Source organism: Engraulis encrasicolus, chromosome 4, assembly GCF_034702125.1.
Source record: "Engraulis encrasicolus isolate BLACKSEA-1 chromosome 4, IST_EnEncr_1.0, whole genome shotgun sequence".
Classification (NCBI taxonomy): domain Eukaryota; kingdom Metazoa; phylum Chordata; class Actinopteri; order Clupeiformes; family Engraulidae; genus Engraulis; species Engraulis encrasicolus.
This window is the reverse complement of record NC_085860.1, coordinates 18,147,480-18,167,527: the sequence shown is the minus strand read 5'-3', so window position 1 is coordinate 18,167,527 and position 20,048 is coordinate 18,147,480. Positions and strand designations below refer to the sequence as shown.

General features: G+C 43.3%; 2 protein-coding genes across 3 annotated transcripts in view; both read right to left on the bottom strand.

Annotated features, from left to right (window-relative positions):
• tango6 (transport and golgi organization 6 homolog (Drosophila)) overlaps window positions 1-6,167 on the bottom strand; it is a 63,324-nt gene extending 57,157 nt beyond the window's left edge. The window contains exons 1-4 of the mRNA XM_063196829.1: window positions 6,068-6,167; window positions 4,020-4,334; window positions 2,505-2,905; window positions 1,360-1,482 (exon numbers count right to left, since the gene is read on the bottom strand). Of these exons, the coding sequence (XP_063052899.1) occupies window positions 1,360-1,482; window positions 2,505-2,905; window positions 4,020-4,334; window positions 6,068-6,119 (891 nt within the window). The 5' untranslated portion in view covers window positions 6,120-6,167. The remainder of the gene's footprint in view (window positions 1-1,359; window positions 1,483-2,504; window positions 2,906-4,019; window positions 4,335-6,067) is intronic.
• Window positions 6,168-15,550: 9,383 nt separating this feature from the next.
• il17c (interleukin 17c) lies at window positions 15,551-17,134 on the bottom strand. 2 transcript variants are annotated; one of them, XM_063196044.1, is made up of 3 exons: window positions 17,069-17,134; window positions 16,673-16,920; window positions 15,551-16,211 (listed from the first exon to the last, which is right to left on the bottom strand). In XM_063196044.1, the coding sequence occupies exons 1-3, from the start codon at window positions 17,081-17,083 to the stop codon at window positions 15,980-15,982; spliced, it is 495 nt and encodes a 164-aa protein (XP_063052114.1). In that variant the 5' UTR covers window positions 17,084-17,134; the 3' UTR covers window positions 15,551-15,979. The 2 variants fall into 2 exon arrangements, with proteins under 2 accessions (XP_063052114.1, XP_063052113.1); XM_063196043.1 differs by lacking the exon at window positions 17,069-17,134 and having other exon boundaries at window positions 16,673-16,989.
• Between the last annotated feature and the right edge of the window lie 2,914 nt (window positions 17,135-20,048).

The window sequence follows — 20,048 nt, the reverse complement described above, 5'->3', positions numbered from 1 at the left end:
GATTCACTGATTGGGTGGTATGCTTTGAATCATGAGCAGTTCCTTCCCTTCTCTATACTCCTTTCTTCCCATTACCCTTGTACAAGATGATTTTTGTCTCCTCTGTCCATAGGATGTAGCTCAAGACCTATACAGTCTTTTTAAGACGTTGTTTGGCAAAGCCAAATCTGGTATTGCTATTTCTGATGCGATCAATAATTTACATCTTTTAGTAAACCCTCTGTATTTCCTATGGTGAAGTGTTCCTCAATGTTCTTGATTTTTTTCTTGATTGTTGCCTTGGACATGTATCCACCCTTCACCTGGACACTGTTCTACAGCTGGCCAACTGTTGGGAGATGGGTTTTTGTTCACCAGATACAGAATATTGTCTGTCATCCACAGCATTTGTCTTCCATGTCTGCCAGGTAATTTGGTGTTGCTCTGGTATTTTTTCCCCAACATTCTGAACTCTTGAATTAGTCATATTAAATGTTTACCCATCTCTCAAATGGGTTTGTTTTTTCAACCTTATGATGGCTTGCATCACTGATGGTGACGGGTGGACTTTGGATCTCATGGATATTCCGTAAAAATATATGGAAATGCAAATGGAACACTTCAAATGAACCCTAAGACCTTGTATTGACATCTTGGTGATGGTGTAGAAAGGGAATAACACACATCTGACTGGAAAATAGCTGAGAAGCCTACTGTCCAATTACTTTTGATCCCTTGAAAAGTGGGCAACACACACATAAAACGTTGCTATTTCATTCCTGTTTATGCGATATGGATTTTAACACCTTCACATTAACGCTGAGAGTCTACAGTTAATGCACAGCTTGTTTGTTTCATTTCAAGTCCATTGTGGTGGGGTATAGGGTGGAAAAGGATGATGATTGTGTTGCTGTCCAAATATTTCTGGCCCTAACTGTAGTATACTGTACATGTAGTGCCTATTTTCAAATCCTAGGTCATTATTCCAGAGCTGACTGGGATCAGCAATACTGGGGCTACCATAGCTCTGTGAAAGGGTGAACAGAACTCTCTATGTGTGTGTGTGTGTGTGTGTGTGTGTGTGTGTGTGTGTGTGTGTGTGTGTGTGTGTGTGTGTGTGTGTGCGTGCGTGCGTGCGTGCGTGCGTGCGTGCGTGCGTGTGTGCGAGCGCGCGCGTGCACAAATTAGACCACAAAGTCAGTGAATTCACCGACCTGTGTGTTCAATTACCCCACTGTAACATGATATTCACATTACCTACTCCAATGGTGTGAACCCACATCATCTTTAAAAAAAGCACTTTTCTCCCATGTTGGTGTGTGTGTGTGGTGTGGTGTGGTGTGTGTGTGCGTGTCTGTGTCTATTTGCATTGAGTCATACCTGTTTTGGGCCGCCTTGAAGGATCAAGAGCTCCTTGATGACGATTGGCTGATAGACTTTACCCATCAGGCTTTGCAAAGCGTCTCTGCACTTCCTGCGTTCTTCAGCACTAAGGCACTGAGCCTGTAATAAAGACGGTGTACACTGTAGCAGTCAAACATTGAGTGCACGTTTCAGCCATATACAATACTTGACAAGACAAAATGTTTCACAGAGAACAACAAATGGTACACATAACTGTTAAAGAAACAACGCAACAGATACACACTCAGACACCTGTAAACAATGCTCTAGGCATTGAACACCAAAGGTGTGCACAACTATTGCTACTGCCCTTCGCACTTACCACAGCACCCCACTCAGGTCTTTGTGGGCATCAAAACAGGCACAGAACACACACACACACACACACACACACACACACACACACACACACACACACACACACACACACACACACACACACACACACACACACACACACACACTGACTAGATTAAATGGCATGGACACAGGTGGACGACAAGCTATTGAGTCACTTTTGTACCTTGAAAACTGAAAAACAAACTCTTGTTTCTCTTATTTTAATATAGTGACATTTAGGGCAGCATGCCCTTCATCAGACATGTCTGATGGTGTCTTAAAATGTGTACACTGTGGTACACTGTGCAAGAAATGGCCAAAAAAGATACTGAAACTATGCTGCTCATTGAATTTGGGTTGCCTATTGCCAAATTTGATCTTTTCATGAAAGTTTAAGAAGTAATAAACTAATATTTTCTAGTATAGCCCACGTACAGTCTTTTTTTACAGCTAAACATGGCTATTTCTGGAAATTCAAAATGGCGGACCATGGAGAAGATCCCCCTTTTCGCGTATGAAAAGTGCAATTTTTCCAGTCATAATGAATGCTTAGAATTTGATGGTGGTGGTAAGTATTCATGAAAAATGTAACATTATTGAATGGGTAGCATGAATTCTTGAAATAAACAACAAAAAATCTTGCACAGTGTACCTTTAAGAATGTGTTCATTCAGCTCTAACATACCCACATTTTTAATAAACAGCTCAAATCTCAAGACCCTGAATGCAGCATATATGTCGCTCCAGGCTAAAATGGGTAAAACTTTAACCCACTACTGTACCTTCTCAGTGAGCACAGCGCCCCCCTCAGGTCTCTGCGGGCGGTGTCCCAGCTGGCAGAGGGCGGCCATGACGTCCCCCAGGTGTCGGGTGAAGAGCTCGGTGGCCAGGGACGGCACGGCGCCCAGCTCCAGCAGAGCGCAGGCCGTCACCAGGAGACGCCGCTCGGGAGATGGCGACACGTCTCTCCTCACCGCCCCTTCCACCGCTGCCCCCAGAGCAGAGCGCCGCGCCAACGGCACGCCCACCCCCGGCACCAGGTACGGGCACAGGCCCAGGGTGACGGCGAACTGCAGCCCAGCGCACAGCGCCCTCTGCTGGGACACGCTCAGCACGTCGGGGGGCAGGGGAGGCGCGGCGTCTGGGTTGGGGCGGCGTTGGCGCTGATGCTGGAGAGGGTCTGCTTCAGGAATATAACGAAAAAACACAACAAACAGACATCTACATCAACCAGTCTGGGTGCTGAACAAAATCATTAAATAAATAAATAAATAAAATAGGGTGAAACATATTTTAAAATCGTCAACATCAGGGCAGATTTTCGATTTCTTTTTTAAAATTATGTGTTTCTAATTCAATTTGAAATTGTCCTCGAGTTGTGGACTTTTTGTAATGTATGTTATAATGTATGTATATACCGGTATGTACATTATAATGTACAGGGTCTAAAGGTTTTATTACAGACAAAAGACATAATAGTGTATATGGAGACAGGGAGCGAGTGGGAGATGGAGAGACAATATCATGTCAATACCATACCAATAGAGTTGTACTTACATCTGGAAGACTACTTCTTCTTCTACTCTGGTCAAAAGTACAGGTAAAGGTAAAATCATGGTACAACACTAGCACATGATATTACATAGCTGTTAGACCGTTCACTCAATTGTACCAAGTGAAGTAGATAAACTGTGTTAATATTGAAAAACACTAAAAACCTAACAAGAGACCACCACAGACTGGATCCAAACAGCGCAGAGTCAGCTGATTGTAAGACAAGTACCGTACACAGGTCTACTGGTTACTCAGATACTTTAACTGTGTTGTTCTCTTTTTTTTTACTTGTGCTTTTACTTTTGACATCTTTAGTATGGATGCAATAGCGTCGTGCAGCACCACCGCATTCTGCACTGTATACAAAAAAAAGGTCTTGTGATGTTATGCGTATGTCCTGTCTTAAACAAGTCTTGCTCAGGGATGCAAAATTAATTTCAGTACAAACTGAAAATAAAGTACTATCGTATCATATTGTATCGTATCGTATCATACACGAGACAAGTACACAAGTCTAATGCTTACTCAGATAAGTATACTGGGTTGGAAAGAAACTCTTTTAACTTTTGCATTTACTTTTGACACCCATGCCGTGCACCACCGCATTATGCAAAAACTATTTCTTGCTCTTTTCGAGGGTCTGTGTCACCTGAGGTGGATGCCAGTGAGCTGCCTTCTCGTATCCGGATACAGTACCGTCACTGTACCATTTCGATACAACATCGTTACAGCCCTAGTCTCACCTGAGGTGGATGCCAGCGAGCTCTGCTGGGCATGATCGAAGGCCTCCCTCAGCTTGGCCAGGTGGCGCGCCAGCCCTAGCAGCAGCACCAGGCACTCGCGGGTAAAGCTCCAGGTCACGTCGTCCGTCTGCTCCCTGGCCCAGTCGGCCTGGTTCTGGGTCTGGTTCTGGTTCCGTATTGCCTCTAGAGCCTGGGCCACCTCTGGTTCTCCCTGCAGCAGGCCCTGCAGGTGCTCCTGGAGCTGCCTCTGGTTGGCCTCCAGGGCATCCAGCAACGCCTGCTGCTGGGAGCCATCCGCCTGGCTGACAGAAACCTCTGGAAAAACAACAAAAAGTCAGAGAGTGCGCACAGATCAGTAGCACAGCTGATGGACCAAATATTCCACAACACTGTTACTGTTGATGCTCCCAAAAATGTAATAGCACAACAGTTGCCCTGTGATGAAGGACTGAGACTCAGAAACGTCGTGCTTACATTTTTGGGAGCATCAAACAGTGTTGCGGACCTTTATTATAATTTCGGAAACCTCTGGGAAACAAGGCAAGGCAACAATGACAAGGCCGCCGGAACGAGTTTTAAAGTGGTGGTACGTTTTTTTAAGCCTGGTTCTCACCGACGGTGCGTGTGTGGGTTTAGCTCCGCTCCACCAGCTGGCTCCGGAGCTACACATACGCATCGTCGGTGAGAATCAGGCTAACGTTTTTTTTCCCCTCATTCTTTATTCCTGCTGTCACTGCTGCTGCACTGCAGTAAAAGTTGAGAAAGCCTCCTTTAGGGAACCCAAAACTAGTGATGCAAATGCACCACTGAATCTCTCTTTCCGGCACCTATGCACAATCATGAGCGGTTAGGGCGTCAGACTTGCATCCCTGAGGTTGCCGGTTCGACTCCCGACCCGCCAGGTTGGTGGGGGGAGTAATCAACCAGTGCTCTCCCCCATCCTCCTCCATGACTGAGGTACCCTGAGCATGGTACTGTCCCACCGCACTGCTCCCCATGGGGCGCCACTGAGGGCTGCCCCCTTGCACGGGTGAGGCATAAATGCAATTTCGTTGTGTGCAGTGTGCAGTGTTCACTTGTGTGCTGTGGAGTGCTGTGTCACAATGACAATGGGAGTTGGAGTTTCCCAATGGGCTTTCACTTTTTTCACTTTCACAATGAGGCATTTGCTATGCAGCCGTGGCCTTCTGGTGGTTACTAGGACGTTGGTCTTGGAAGGTTGCAGGAGGTTGAAGGTTCGAATCCCATATTATCTGTGTCACTAAGTAAAGTTTCTAACTCTGTATTGCTCCAGGAACTGTCTGGAACCACTTCCCTGTAGCAATACGGACTTAGATACTTTACTGTTGAGTTGCTATAAAAGTGCCTGATCAGTGTTGCCTGACTGACGTTACACTTAGTTGATGCTTTTATGCAAAGCGACTTAAATTTTACTTTGTACAGTCCCTGAGAAAAGTGGGGTTAGGTGCTCAAGGGTACTTCTAGTAGGCTATTTGAAATTACCAACTCCCTTAACCAGAGGGCCACGGTTGTCCTATCTACCCAGCATTCCTTATCATTATGCTGTCTGTGAAAGCACAACAAACACAGAGAGAGAGAGAGAGAGAGAGAGAGAGAGAGAGAGAGAGAGAGAGAGAGAGAGAGAGAGAGAGAGAGAGAACCTGAAGAATATGGACTGCGCATCCTGCTTATCGTAATCTGTCTGAGGGATATTGATAGCGATACAATCATAAAATCCTAGGGCTGTTAAGAGTTTGAATATCAAAATCTCTTCAAAGAGTTGGACTGAACCCACTGTAATCCAAAGAAGTTGCCTCACAACCTCGTTACAAACTGTTTATAAACACATGGACTATAAACACATTCTCTTTGGAGCAGAGTACAAGTTCATTTACTCTTGTTTCTGGAATTCATGGAACCCCTCTGTGTAGCACTGTTTTGGACCCAAGTGACATTTCCAAGAACTTCATTTGTGTAAACTACTCGTAGTACTCTAATCGTTTTAACCACTCATCAGAGTAAAAGAAAAGGCATATTTTGCAACTGACCTCCGGCGGGTTTAGTTAGGATGCTCAGTGCGTGCAGAATGGAGCTAGTCATCTTTCATGCCCTGTATAACACAACAGAGAAATTTCAATGCGGCATCACTCCAGTCTGGTGAGCGTTTGTGATGAGCGTAGATGGCCAAGTCGCAGAAAAAGTGCGTCATTGCACGCTTGTTTTGGTGATCCAGCGGGATTCTGAGCCATTGGCGTCACCTTGTGGTGGTAAGTGCTCATATTCAAAGCGCTCATGTTCAGTGCGCTCATTCTCTCTGGCTCAGTCACCAGGCGCTCAAGTGAAAAGCGCGCGTCAAAAATAGACCAACTGGTTTTTATGTCTAGAATTGAGAGGTTTTGACGAATCTTTTGCCATTCTTTTTGTGTTTATTTTCCTAATGACTATTAATGATTCTGTCGGAGGTCTAGTATTAAATGTGTTAGGCTAAAAAAAAAAGAAAGAAAAATATCTTTTCAGATTTTTATTCACATTGTTACATAAGACAAACATGTAAATATTTTTGAGAACATGCTAAAGCCATGTAGCCTCTCCCATTCCACCAAAGGTAGTATAGGCTACTATAGAAAAAAACCCTGATAAATAGTAAATAAAATGGTTAAAAAAAATACAAATCCTAGGACTTTACAGTAGGCCCTAGGCCTATCTAAGTAGCGCACGCTACTTAATGTAAGGTGCTTAATCATCTGCTTATAGGCCTACTGGTAAGTCAACCCAATTTGCCGCAGAGTAAGCCCATATCGCTTAACTAAGTGTATTTTAAAACAAACACAACAAAACGTGAATCATATCACTACATATTTTTCTTTCTTAATCACTCTTTTAAAGAGTTTAAAGTTAATGTTCCATAGGAGTGACACAGGTGCATCCCACCGGTACGGACTTTAGTTCTGTGTCAAAGGTGTATTTGCCCGACTCTGAGCATGCTTTCCTCCGGACGAACATCATGGTTTGCATGACTGGGACGGAGTTGTAGGTCGAGTCTTCCTTGCCGTTTATGATGCAGTGGTTGCACAGGCACTCTGCCACTCCAATCCTTTGCGGAATCCTGTTTTCATCCTCGTCGATTCTGAAATGAAAAGACATCGATATCATACGCAAGACTGGATGAGATGCTGAGAGACAGGAAATCCTACCTTTTTCCCCTTTGTATTGTCTTTCATTGCCTCCTGCTTATGCGATGATCAGAACCTTTTTTAGCTGCATCGTTGCCCAGGCTATTTAGGCTATTCTAGGCTAAGTAATGGCAATAATGGTGGGCCAATGATGGCGGGCCAAATGCTTGCCATACCCGGGCCGGATTTGGCCCGCGGGCCTTTGTTTGGACACCAAAGGGCTACTGCATGACAGCTCCAAGTGAAGCACATCAGATACATCGATAACACTTTACTTGATGCCTGCGTCATACGGATGACACAGCAGTGTCATAATAGTGTCAAAACAGTGTCATGACACAGTCATAAGAGAGTCAGAAGTTGACATTGTTTGGGCTGTCTTTTCCATAACTGAATGTCACTTAAAGGTACACCGTGCAGGAAATGGTCAAAAAAGGTACTGCAACTTTGCTGCTCATTGAAACTGGGCAGCCTATTGCCAAAGTTGATCTTTTCATGAAAGTTTATTAAGTATTAAACTAATATTCTTTAGTATGGCCCAAGTACAGTCATCTTTGCAGCTAAAAATGGCTATTTCTGGAAATTCAAAATGGCGGACCACGTAGAAGACCCCCCTTTTCATGTATGAAAAGTGCCATTTTTCGAGTCATAATGAATACTTAGAATCTGATGGTGGTGGTAAGTATTCGTGAAAAAAATTCTGGAAATAAACAACTAAAAATCTCACACAGTGTACCTTTAATGATAAAGTTGTAAAATGTTTATGACATTGACATAATGTCACATTAATGACTGTATTATGACTGCACTGTAATGACATTGTTATGTCATGCATATGACGCCTGCGTCAAGTAGAGTGTTACCGATACACCCATGAATGAATGAAGTAGCCAAGGGGGTGCGCTTCCTCACCTGTACCGCCAGGGGGAGATCGAGCGGCCGCTGATGTCTTTAGACGGGGACTGTAGAATGAACTCAGAGCAGCTTCTAGGAGCTGCTTCGCTGTCTGTCACCGGAGTCGGTGTCACCAACAGCTGATGATCATCATGCCTCCAGTGCCTGCGCAGGTGCTTCCAAGCGCGATCCGCGGGTAGACATCCATTAGGGTCTGAAGCGCCGCACATAATCCCCATCGCAACAGCGGTCAAGAGAAGAAGCTGCAAAGTGAAGTGGATGTTTAGTGACAAATCTCACAGAGGTGGTGAGAGATGGATGGCCACAGACAGGGGCGTAGCCAGGGCCGTAACCAGACATTTTCAAATACCGAGTTCAAATGCTGCGTGCTGCACAGCATACCGTATACATTTAGAATACTTCAGACACTTCAGTCAAACTCTTACGTTTGTTTTCATTAATCACTGCCTTGAGGATAAATGTATACAGACTGAATTTATCATTGTTGATCATATGTTGATTTTCATCATAGATAAATTTTACATTACTGAAAAAAATACTGAGGACATGACCTCTGTGTCCTCAATGGTAGTTACGGACAGGGGTGTAGCAGCAAATTGTGGGCCGTATGTACAAACAGCTCCAATGGACCATATCCACATAAATCAGACACTGTGTGGGCCCCCTATGTAGGCCTACATGGGGCCCTGGTAACTCAGTCACACGTCACCGCCCTGTACGACACCCCTGGACTCAGATTGCAAAGCCACCACATCGCCATCGTAAGCCATATATTGGGTGGCTCAAACTCGCATAATAAACTATGGACACAAACCAGGACTTCCCTGCACAGCAGACCCCACCTTCATTAGGCCCCTCTGAAAATATATCTATTGCAAATGTAATTTCTAAGTTCTTTACAAAGCATGTCCTATTTCACATGAAACTGTCAAACATTATATCGGGAGTCGGATAAGACGGCCTCAAGTGACATAGGTTCCCCACCCCTGATCTAAGTGGACTTACCATGTGTGTGTTCATATTGACTCCTGAAGTGAGCAGGTGTGTTTAGGTTGAAGGTTGTCTGTCTGTGTGTCTGAAGTGCTATGGGTCCACATGGCTTTATATGAACTAATGGGAAAGTCCGCCATCGGAAATGGAAAGATACAATTTGCTTCCCTGCCATGATACTTCCTATCATTCCGGCCAGGGTGCTCCCTGGGTGCTCTTTCTTTTTTTTTCCTTTTCTGAGAAAGTCACACCCTCCTTCATAGAGTTGGAATAACATGAGCAGCGCATTATTATTTGATTATTGGGTTTGGTAAATAAATTGGTTAATTTAAATGTTGTGAATTATAATTAGAGCAGACACAATATGAATTTCCAACATGGGAGTAAATATTATGATTTTTAAAGAGGATGTGGGTTCACACCAGTGGGGTCGGTAATGTGAATATCATGTTACAGTGGGGTAATTGAACACATAGGTCTGTCCACTCACTTTATCTCTCTCTCTCTCTCTCTCTCTCTCTCTCTCTCTCTCTCTCTCTCTCTCTCTCTCTCTCTCTCTCTCTCACTCACACACACACACACACACACACAGACACACAGACACACAGACACACACACAGACACAGACACAGACACACACACACACACACACACACACACACACACACACACACACACACACACACACACACACACACACTTACTAACTCCAAAGGCAGTAGGTCTGTGGAACTGCGATTGATCATGATGGATGAAATGATTTGAGAAACATCAAGTACCCATGTGCAACACACCCAGCCTGGCTGTCGTCACAGGTAGCCTACTAAATGGGCCGTGATGTAGGGCCAGGTTTCCCATTCCTGGGCACACCTTTTGGGATTGCCCCATCAGGCTGATGCCATCCAGGAGCAATGGCAATAGATCAACAAGATTCATTACACTTACATGTATATTATATTACACTAGATTATACACTTTATAGAGGTCTCTAAATGAACTTTTATTGAATACTAGTCAAAATGGCTAGTAGACCTAGATATTAATCTCAGCCAAACACACACTCACTAATGGGTCAAAGTGGCAAGTAACGTTGTCTTTTCTACCAGCCAACCTGAAATTTCACCAGCATTTGGCTGGTTGGCAGGTGTTAATTTAGAGCCCTGACTTCATAACCTTTTTTGCCTGACACTTGATGTCCATCCCCATCCCCATTCCCCCATCTTCCCCCAGGGATCCTAATCTCCTTGAAGCAAGGTTTGGTTAGATGCCTTACACGGGCGGGTGCACTCCAACCCTGATGGGAAGGTAGGTAGATCTACATGGCTAACACTCCTCTGCATCCACAACCAAACGAATGAAACATCCAATTACTATGATGATGCAACACTGTCTTCTCCTATGGAGTGACCAGATAAGTTGGGGGTGTGATGATGTATATAGGCCCTACTATATGAATTGAGAAAACCACATGAGTGTGCCATGATCTGATCTTTGTTAATGGTGAAGATTCACGAGTCATGACAGTACTCACTTAGTGTTCAAATGGGTTTCAATGGTGGCTTGAAAACCATCATTAGGAAGCGCACCACTACCCCACCTCAATCAGAGAATACATCATCACATCACATTACAATTAGCTGACAAAGCAACTTACGGTTATTTAGAAACAGGGCATTGGTTACAGACCCAATACCCTGGAGCAGTGTGGGGTTAAGTGCCTTGCTCAATTGCTTTTCAACCATGGAGGTGGTGGAAGTGTGGGATTCAAACCTGCAACCCTCTGATCTCAAGCCCACCTTCTTACCCACCCTTGAAGGTGCCTAGGTAAGGCAAGGCAAGTTTATTTGTATAGCAGGTCATACACAGGTGCAACTCAATGTGCTTCACAAAACGAACAAATGCAAAAAGAAAGGAAACTGGGAAGAAAGAAAGAAAGAAATTAGAGTCAAAGAACATTTAAAACATTAAGATAAAACACAAGGTAAAAATGATAATAATAATAATAATAAAAAAATAAACATGAACATAAAAATCAAAAAATAAGAATGATATAGAATTTAAGCTAGGGGAAAGCATCTGAGAACAGCTTTGTCTTGAGTCTAGATTTAAAGCTATCAATAGTGGGTGCATTTTTTACGTCATCTGGAAGCTGGTTCCAAAGCTTTGAAGCATAGAAGCTAAAGGCTGCCTCTCCACACTTTGTTTTGACTTTTGGAATCACCAGCAAATTCTTCTCCGTTGACCTTAGTGACCTGGTTGGTGCATACAGCTGAAATATATCCAGTAGAAATGTGGGTCCCATTCCATTTAATGATTTAAACACAAGTAGCATTGCCTTAAAATCAATTCTGTAGCTTACTGGGAGCCAATGCAGCGATCTTAAAATTGGAGTAATGTGGTCGAACTTCCTTGTTTTTGTAAGAACCCTTGCTGCTGCATTTTGTACAAGTTGAAGCTGTTTGATGGTCTTTTTGGGGAGGCCTGTAAAAAGACTGTTACAGTAATCAACCTTACTAGAAATGAAGGCATGTATTAGCTTCTCCAGATCATGTTTAGACATAAGGCCCCTAAATTTAGAGACGTTTTTTATGTGATAGAATGCAGAGTTAGTAATAGTTTTCATGTGACCGTTGAAGTTTAGGTCACTGTCAATGAGGACCCCCAAGATTATTAACTGTATCCCTTGCTTTCAGTCCCTTTGTTTAGGATAGTAGCAATCTTTTGTCTCTCCTCTCTTTTCCCAAATATAATTACTTCAGTTTTATCTGTGTTCAGCTGGAGGAAATTGTGAGACATCCATTTGTTAATTTGGTCAATGCAATGATAGAGTGATTCAAGGGGGGTGTAGTCATTGGGGGACATAGATAAGTAGAGTTGGGTATCATCCGCATAGCTATGGTAATTTATGGAGTTATTCTCGATAATGTGTCCCAGTGGCAGCATATACAGATTGAACAGTAGTGGTCCCAGAATGGAGCCCTGGGGGACCCCACAGTTCAGAGATATCAGTGATGAGGTATGTCTTCCAATGGCGACAAAGAAACTTCTTTGTTGTATGATTTTAACCAGTTGATCACTATGCCTGTAAAGCCAACCCAGTGTTCCAGTCTATGTAGTAGTATGGCATGATCAACTGTATCGAAAGCGGCACTTAAATCTAGTAGCACCAAGACGGATGATTTGCCAGCATCAGAATTCAATCTTATGTCATTCATAACTTTAATAATAGCCTACATGTAGTATATGGGCCCCTGTGAAGCCCCCCTGAAGTTCTCCAGTACTACCAACCTTCATTATTTACACCAGGGGTGGGGAACCTTTTTCATTCGAAGGGCCACTTCAAATTCATCCAAGGGCCATAAAAGTCCTCAGAGGGCCGTACTATGAACACAAACCAGGATTTCCCCCTTCACTTTAGGCCTATATTGAAGGCAGTCACCTTTTAAACAAACACCACCTTCTCTAGGTTCCCTGAATATAACTTAATTGTATTGCAAATGTATTTTCTAAGATTCCTTTACAAAATATGTCATATTTCATGTGAAGCTGAATATCATTAAAATGATATCGGGGGCCGTATAAAATAAAAGACATAGGTTCCCGACCCTGCCCTAGATCATAAGCGAAAGCTGTGTCACTGTTACTGGTCAAACACAAACATCATACCAAGTCCCCTTGGAAAGTTTTGGTTTTTTAAAGATAAAAAGAGTGAAAACAAAAGCTGTGAAAGCTTATCAGTTGGACACACAAGGACACATAAGCTGGCACTGTTCCTGAGCGTGGTCCTTACCAGCAGAGCTCTGTGATTTCCATACTGAGGCTGTAGGCTACGTAATGCAATGCAACACGGCATGCGAATGCACTTGACACCTACACCATGACTTCCCCACATCTTTATTCACCAATGTAAGGCACACCATTGAGCAAGCACTTACTGTCTGGTTTGACGTACAGTATGTGAAAGAAGAGACACTACACTCATATCTGTGAATTACTGCATCACAGAAACGGCTCGTACAGGAATTTAGTTGTTGTTTCATTTGAGACTATATTACTTCCGTAATGGAATAAAGGTCTGCAAATAACAAAAGAATAATAAAAAACAGACAAAGGGGAAACTGTCAGTCAATCTCTTTATCTAAATAGTTTATTTAGAAGATTTTTTTCGCCAGTCACAAAAAAGCTCGAGGGAGCAGCTCCTCATTTTCAGACGTTCCAGATGCAACCTCTCACACTTGTTTCAACTAAAAAACAAACGAGGGACAAGTAAAAAAGTTTTTATAACTGGAGTTGAGCTAGAAAACAAAACTTTAAAAAAGAAGAAAAAAAGAAAAAGCAATACTGCATATCATTTTCATTTGAGCTCTAGAATAAACTTTTCTTTTTAAAAGCATATATCATATCATAATATACATAATCAAGCACAGCATTTCCTATTCTCAGCTCTCTCATTCACAAACAGGACAAGAATGCAGGGGAGCAGAGAGAGAGAGAGAGAGAGAGCGAGAGAGTCAGTGAGAGAGACCGAGAGAGAGAGAGAGAGAGAGAGAGAGAGAGAGAGAGAGAGAGAGAGAGAGAGAGAGAGAGAGAGAGAGAGAGAGAGAGAGAGAGTGGGGTGGAGGGTCTTTTTAAAGAGCCTGGGGTGGGGAGATCAACTGAATTTATTGTTCGTTATTAAAAAAGACAAAAAAGACATCAGAGTTTATTTCGGAGAGAGGGGTGGGTGTATGGGTACAGGGCGGTGGCGATGAGAGAACAAAAAGATCCATCCACCTTAACCTCTTCCCACTCCACACATTCATAACCTGTATAAAATGTACACATTTACAACACTGTATAAAATCTACACAAACCCCTCCCAAAAGGACACACACAAACCAAGACTGGCATCTCCAGCGGCGGCCCACGCTCTCTGGTGCTTTTGACTTTTGTTTATTTGTGTTTTTTGTTTTTGTTTGTTTTTGCTGTTGCTTTTCTTTCTTTTTATTTGCCCGTATAGCTGTCCGTTCATCAGGGCTGGTCTGGGACCAAAAATCAGGCCAGGCATTTTCTGCCAAAACTGGTTCACCAGGCGTTGAGAGAGACAATGAAGCCTGTGACAACATTTTAATTGTCTAATGCGAGCTATTTTGACCACAACAGCCAACATGCTTTATTTAAATCTGACTGTCTTGGAGAGCGCTGCTGTAGCAGCATGAGGACTGATACCATTGAGGGGAGGAGCAGGCCAAAATCATCCACAGTTCACCGGCCAAATGTGTCTATCCATCAGTCTTTCCATCCATCCATCCATCCATCCATCCATCCATCCATCCATCCATCCATCCATCCATCCATCCATCCATCCATCCCTCTTCCCCTCACCGCGGCGAGACCCATGCGTACTGTACGAACAGCCGCCAAGACCTGTGCGTACTGTACAGCCGCCTGAGCGCCACGCCCAGCTGAGAGGGGGTTTGGGATGGAAGAACAAAGAGGAGGAGGAAGAGGAGGAGGAGGAAGAGTAAGAAGAGAAGGAGGAGAAGGAGGAAGAGGAGGAGGAGGTGCATGGTCGTTGGGGTGCATGGTCTGGCCAAGTGAATTTCAATATGGGCAGCTCCTGGTGGAGAATTTAGAATTAAGTTTAAATTTGGTGGGATTTAGCTTTTTTTAATTTAATTTAATTTGTTTTAGCATTTTTTTTGGAAATCATCAATCTCATCTGGTAACTCTGAGTCCCACTGTCATTGAATCCATTCTAAAGTGAAACCCTGCACCCTTAAGTTGTACATCTCCAATTACCTGTATATAGATATACAGTAGGCCTATACATTATGTACAAGCTACATAGGCTATGTATTATGTATAAACACATTCTCTTGCGAGCAGATTACAAGTTCATCAAATGCATGTACTCCTGTCTCTGGAATTCCTCCATTTAATATAACCCCTTCTGTAGCGTTTTGCACCCAAAAGATATTTCCAAGAACGTCATTGATACAATAGGCTACTTTCAGACTCGACTTAACCACTCGTCAGTTTAAAATGGCATTATTTAGCTACTGACCTCCTGCGGGTTTAAATAGGATGCTCAGTGCATACAGAATGGAGCTAGTCATCTTTCATACCCTGTCTAACACAACAGAGAAGTTTTCATGCAGCATCACTTCATTCCTCTGGTGAGCGCTTGTGATGCGTCTTTTGGCCAAGTCGCAGAAAAGTGCGTCATCATTACAGACTTGTTTCGGTGATCCCACAGCCCTTTTAGTCTTCCTAGAAAAAAAATCTGTGGCGATCCAGAGTTTAAAAAAAAGAAAAGAAAAGAAACAGTGGGAAGCTTGCTTACTCTGAGCCATCTGCGTCACCTAGTGGTGGTAAGTAAGTAGCCTATTACTCGTGTTCAGTGCGCTCAACCAGGCGCTCAAGTAAAAAGCGCGCGTCAGGTCGTATGAAAAAAAAAACATATCAAACATGTATCGTTTCAGATTTTTATTTACATTTGTTACATAACACAAACATTTCAATGTTTTTGAGAACCAGTTATTTAGCCTCTCCCATTTGTTTCACCAAAAGGCCAATAGGCTATTATATAAAAAACTGATAAATAACAAATATGGTAAAAAATGCACACATCGTAACATAAATAAATATACATTACATAATAAATAATTTAAATATAAAAAAACAGCTGCCGTCCTATTCTAGGACTAGCCTTTACAATATTCAAGTAGCTACGCTACTTAAGGTGCTTTATCATCTGCCTATACTACTGGTAAGTCAATATATGCAGTAGGCCTACTGTTAGCCAGACGAGTGTATTTTAAAACAAATACAACAAAATGTGAATCATATCACTACATTTTCTTTTTAACCACTCTTTTAAAGAGTTTAAAGTTAATGTTCCTATGATATAGGAGTGACACATGTACATGCCACCGGTACGGACTTAAATTCTGTTTTAAAGGTATAGTTCCCGGGCTCAGCAGGACACGGTGTCCTCCGGACGAACATCATGGTTTGCATGACTGGGACGGAGTTGTAGGTCGAGTCTTCCTTGCCGTTTATGATGCAGTGGTTGCACAGGCACTCTGCCACTCCAATCCTTTGCGGAATCCTGTTTTCATCCTCGTCGATTCTGAAATGAAAAGACATCGACATCATACGTAAGACTGGGTGCGATGCTGAGAGAAACGTTTGCCAGAAAATCCTACAATTGCCTCCATCCCATCTAATCAATGCATTGCTTTTCATCCGCCTCCTGCACCTCTGCTTTAGTAGGCCTATGCTCTGATTAGATGCTGTCCTGCTGCTTTTTGTTGCCACGTTTTTATAATAAGTAGGCCTAGGCCTAATGGCAATAGGCCTACAGTTGAAAAAACAAAAACAAAAACAAAGGTGTGTCTGCTGGCTACAGCAGTTATCCACATGTGCGCAAAGTGTGTTACTTTCACATGTAGGCTAGTGCGAATAATATGGCATTGATTTCTGGAGCATGACTCTGAATTAGTATAGGCCTACTGTATGACTGCTTTAAGTGAATCACATCAAACACATCCAATAAATGAATGAAATAGCCAAAGCGTCGTGCTTCCTCACCTGTACCGCCAGGGGGAGAGCGAGCGGTTACTGAGGTCTTTAGACGGGGACCGGCATTGGTCCTGGATGAAGTCCCGGCAGCTTTTAGGTGCTTCGCTGTCTGTCACGGGAGTCGGTGTCAGCAACAGAGGATGCCCATGCCTCCAGTGCTTGCGCAGGTGCTTCCAGGCGCGGTCCTCGCGCTTGCATCCTTCTGAGTCCGAAGCGCAGCACATAATCCCAATTGCGACAGTGGTCAAGAGAAGAAGCTGGAAAATGAGGTGGATGTTTAGTGACAAATCACAGAGGTGGCGAGACATGTATGAGCTCAGGTTCCAAACCCATCACATCCCCATCGTAAGCCATAATTGATGCAGCTCAAACTCGCCTTTGAGTTTTCATCTGTGGGCTACTTACCATGCGTGTGTTCATAATGACTCCTGATTGAAGTTGGCTAAGCAGGCGTGTTTAGGTTGCAAGTTGTCTGTCAGTGTGTGTGAAGTGCCATGGGCCCACATGGCTTTATATGAACTAGTGGGAAACTCCGCCGTCGAGGACGAGGAAATGGAAAGATACAATTTGCTTCCCTGCCACTACTTCCTACGATCGGCACACAGCCAATCAACAACACGTCATGATGCAAGGTGCTCCCTTGGTGCTCTTTTTTTCGTTTGTGAAAAAGTTACACACCCTCGCCCTCAACAGAGTTGGAATAACATGAGCAGAGCATTATTGATTTGATAATTGGGGTTGGGGTTTAGGCCTATACATTACATTAATTTTAATACTCTGTGAATTACCTAACCGAGACAATATTATATATATATATATATATATATATATATATATATATATATATATATATATATGTATATGTATACACACACTATATAAATATAGATGTGGGTTCACATCAGTGGGATAGGCAATGTCAACATCTTGTAATGGAGGAGTAATTGAACACACAGGTCAGTTCACTCACTTTGTGGTCTAATTTGCGCGCGCGCGCGCGCACGCACGCACGCACGCACGCACGCACGCACGCACGCACGCACGCACGCACGCACGCACGCACACACACACACACACACACACACACACACACACACACACACACACACACACACACACACACACACCTCAATTCTAATTGATAGTTTGGAGTTCTGAATAAATGGCAAGCAATATCAAAATTATTTAATATTATGCTAAAATTATTCCACAGATTCCACTGCTTTAGTAGTAACAACATACTTCAGTAGACATCAAAGGGAAATATATTAGAGACAGAATTGAAATGACATTTGTCAGGTAAGAGGGAGCTGAACTGCACCAAGGTTGCATTATTGCATTATTTGATGCCGGTGGAACTAGTATGTGCTGCTAAAGCAGCATACTAGCTTGGGGACTCCCTGAGTGTACTCTCCCTGCATCCATCTTGCCAGGTGGACACACACACACACACACACACACACACACACACACACACACACACACACACACACACACACACACACACACACACACACACACACACACACACACACACACACACACACACACACACACACACACACACACACACACACACACAGTACTTATAAACTCCAAAGGGAAGTCCACCTGTGGAATTGTGATAGATCACAATGGAGAAATGATTAGAGAAAAATCAGGGACCAATGTGGAACACACACAGCCTTGATGTCGTTTCCCACTCCTGGGCACACCCTTTGGGATTGAGGTGCTATCCAGGACCCCGTTTCTCAAAAGCATCGTTGCTAACCAGTTAGCAACTTACTAGGTTTCCAATGGGAAATTGCATTTCAACTCAGTAAGTTGCTAACTTAGTTAGCAACGATGCTGTCGAGAAACTTACTCCAGGAGCGATGACAATGAATCAACAAAAACATTATATTATACTTCACAACCTTTTTGCCTGACACTTATTATGATGTCCATCCCCACCCCATCTTCCCCCAGGGATCTCCCTGAGGCCAGGTTTGGTTAGATGCCCGATCAAGTAGCTACATTGTTTTAAATGTCCCCATAATAAAAACAGAATTTGGTAAAACTGCTTTTATTCATTGTGCCCCAACTCACTGGAATGAGCTTCAAAAATCTCTTAAGCTTGCTGTTATTATGTCTGAGTTTAAAGCCTATCTTAATGACACTTTTAAATCTGTATGCACTTGCTTTTAATCTTGTAATCTCTTTTTAATCTTGTTTTATGTTTATTATTTTATGGTTTTTATTGTGTAATTTTATCTCTTCATCCATATTAATTTGTTCTGTTTTGTCTGTGTCCTGTAAATGTAATGTGTGCTGCCGCCTTGGCCAGGGCTCACTTGTAAAAGAGAATTTTATTCTCAATGTGATTTTATTTCCCTGGTTAAATAAAGGTAAAAAATAAAAAATGCCTTACTCAGGTGCACTCCAGCCCTGATGGGAAGGTAGATCTACATGGCTAACACTCCTCTGCATCCACAACCAAACGAGTGAAACATCCATTTACGGTGATGATGCACCCTGTCTTCTCATATGTAGTGACCTGTTGACGATGTGTGCAATGATGTACTGCAGTGGTTCCCAAACTGGGCGTCGGGACCCCTATGGGGGTCGCGGAGGTACTGAAGGGGGGTTGCAGACAAAAGGGACTTGTATTCACTTGTGTGTTTAATATGTATTTGCAGTCTTGTGGTTTTCTAACAATATTAGTGAACAGTCCAAAAGGGGGGTCCCTGCTGATTTTTTTTTGGGAACCACTGATATACTGTTTTACTGATTGTGACACAGCACACAACAAAATTGCATTTATGCCTCACACGTGCAAGGGAGCCGCCCCTAATGTCACCCCCAAGGGAGCAGTGCGCGGTATCGTTCGCTGGGTACCTCAGTCATGGAGGAGGATGGGGGAGAGCACTGGTTAATTACTGCCCTACCAACCTGGCGGGTCGGGAGTCGAACCCACAACCTTTGGGCTACAAGTCCGACACCTAACTGTTTATCCATGACTGCCCATTCATATGATGTGTCATCACATTCCTCTACTCTCTTATACATAATGAGTGGTCAATTTCATAACAGCAGAGCACGGATAATACCAGTGTGCAGGGTTGTACTGAAAACGCTTGAACGCTTACAGCGTAGTGCTCTACACTCTGTTTGAACCGGTGTGGGGAGGCCCTAGGCTACAAATGGGCTTGACAGTGGCTTGAAATCCACCATCAGAAAGCAGACATCACACGAAGTCCCCTTGGAGAGTTTTGACTTTTTCTTTTTAGGTAAATAAAGTGAAACCGAAAGGTGTGACTGCTTATCAGTTGGACACACAAGGACACACGAGCTGAAATGATCAGCTGTTTCTGAGCGTGGTCCTCTCCAGCAGAGGTCGGTGAAT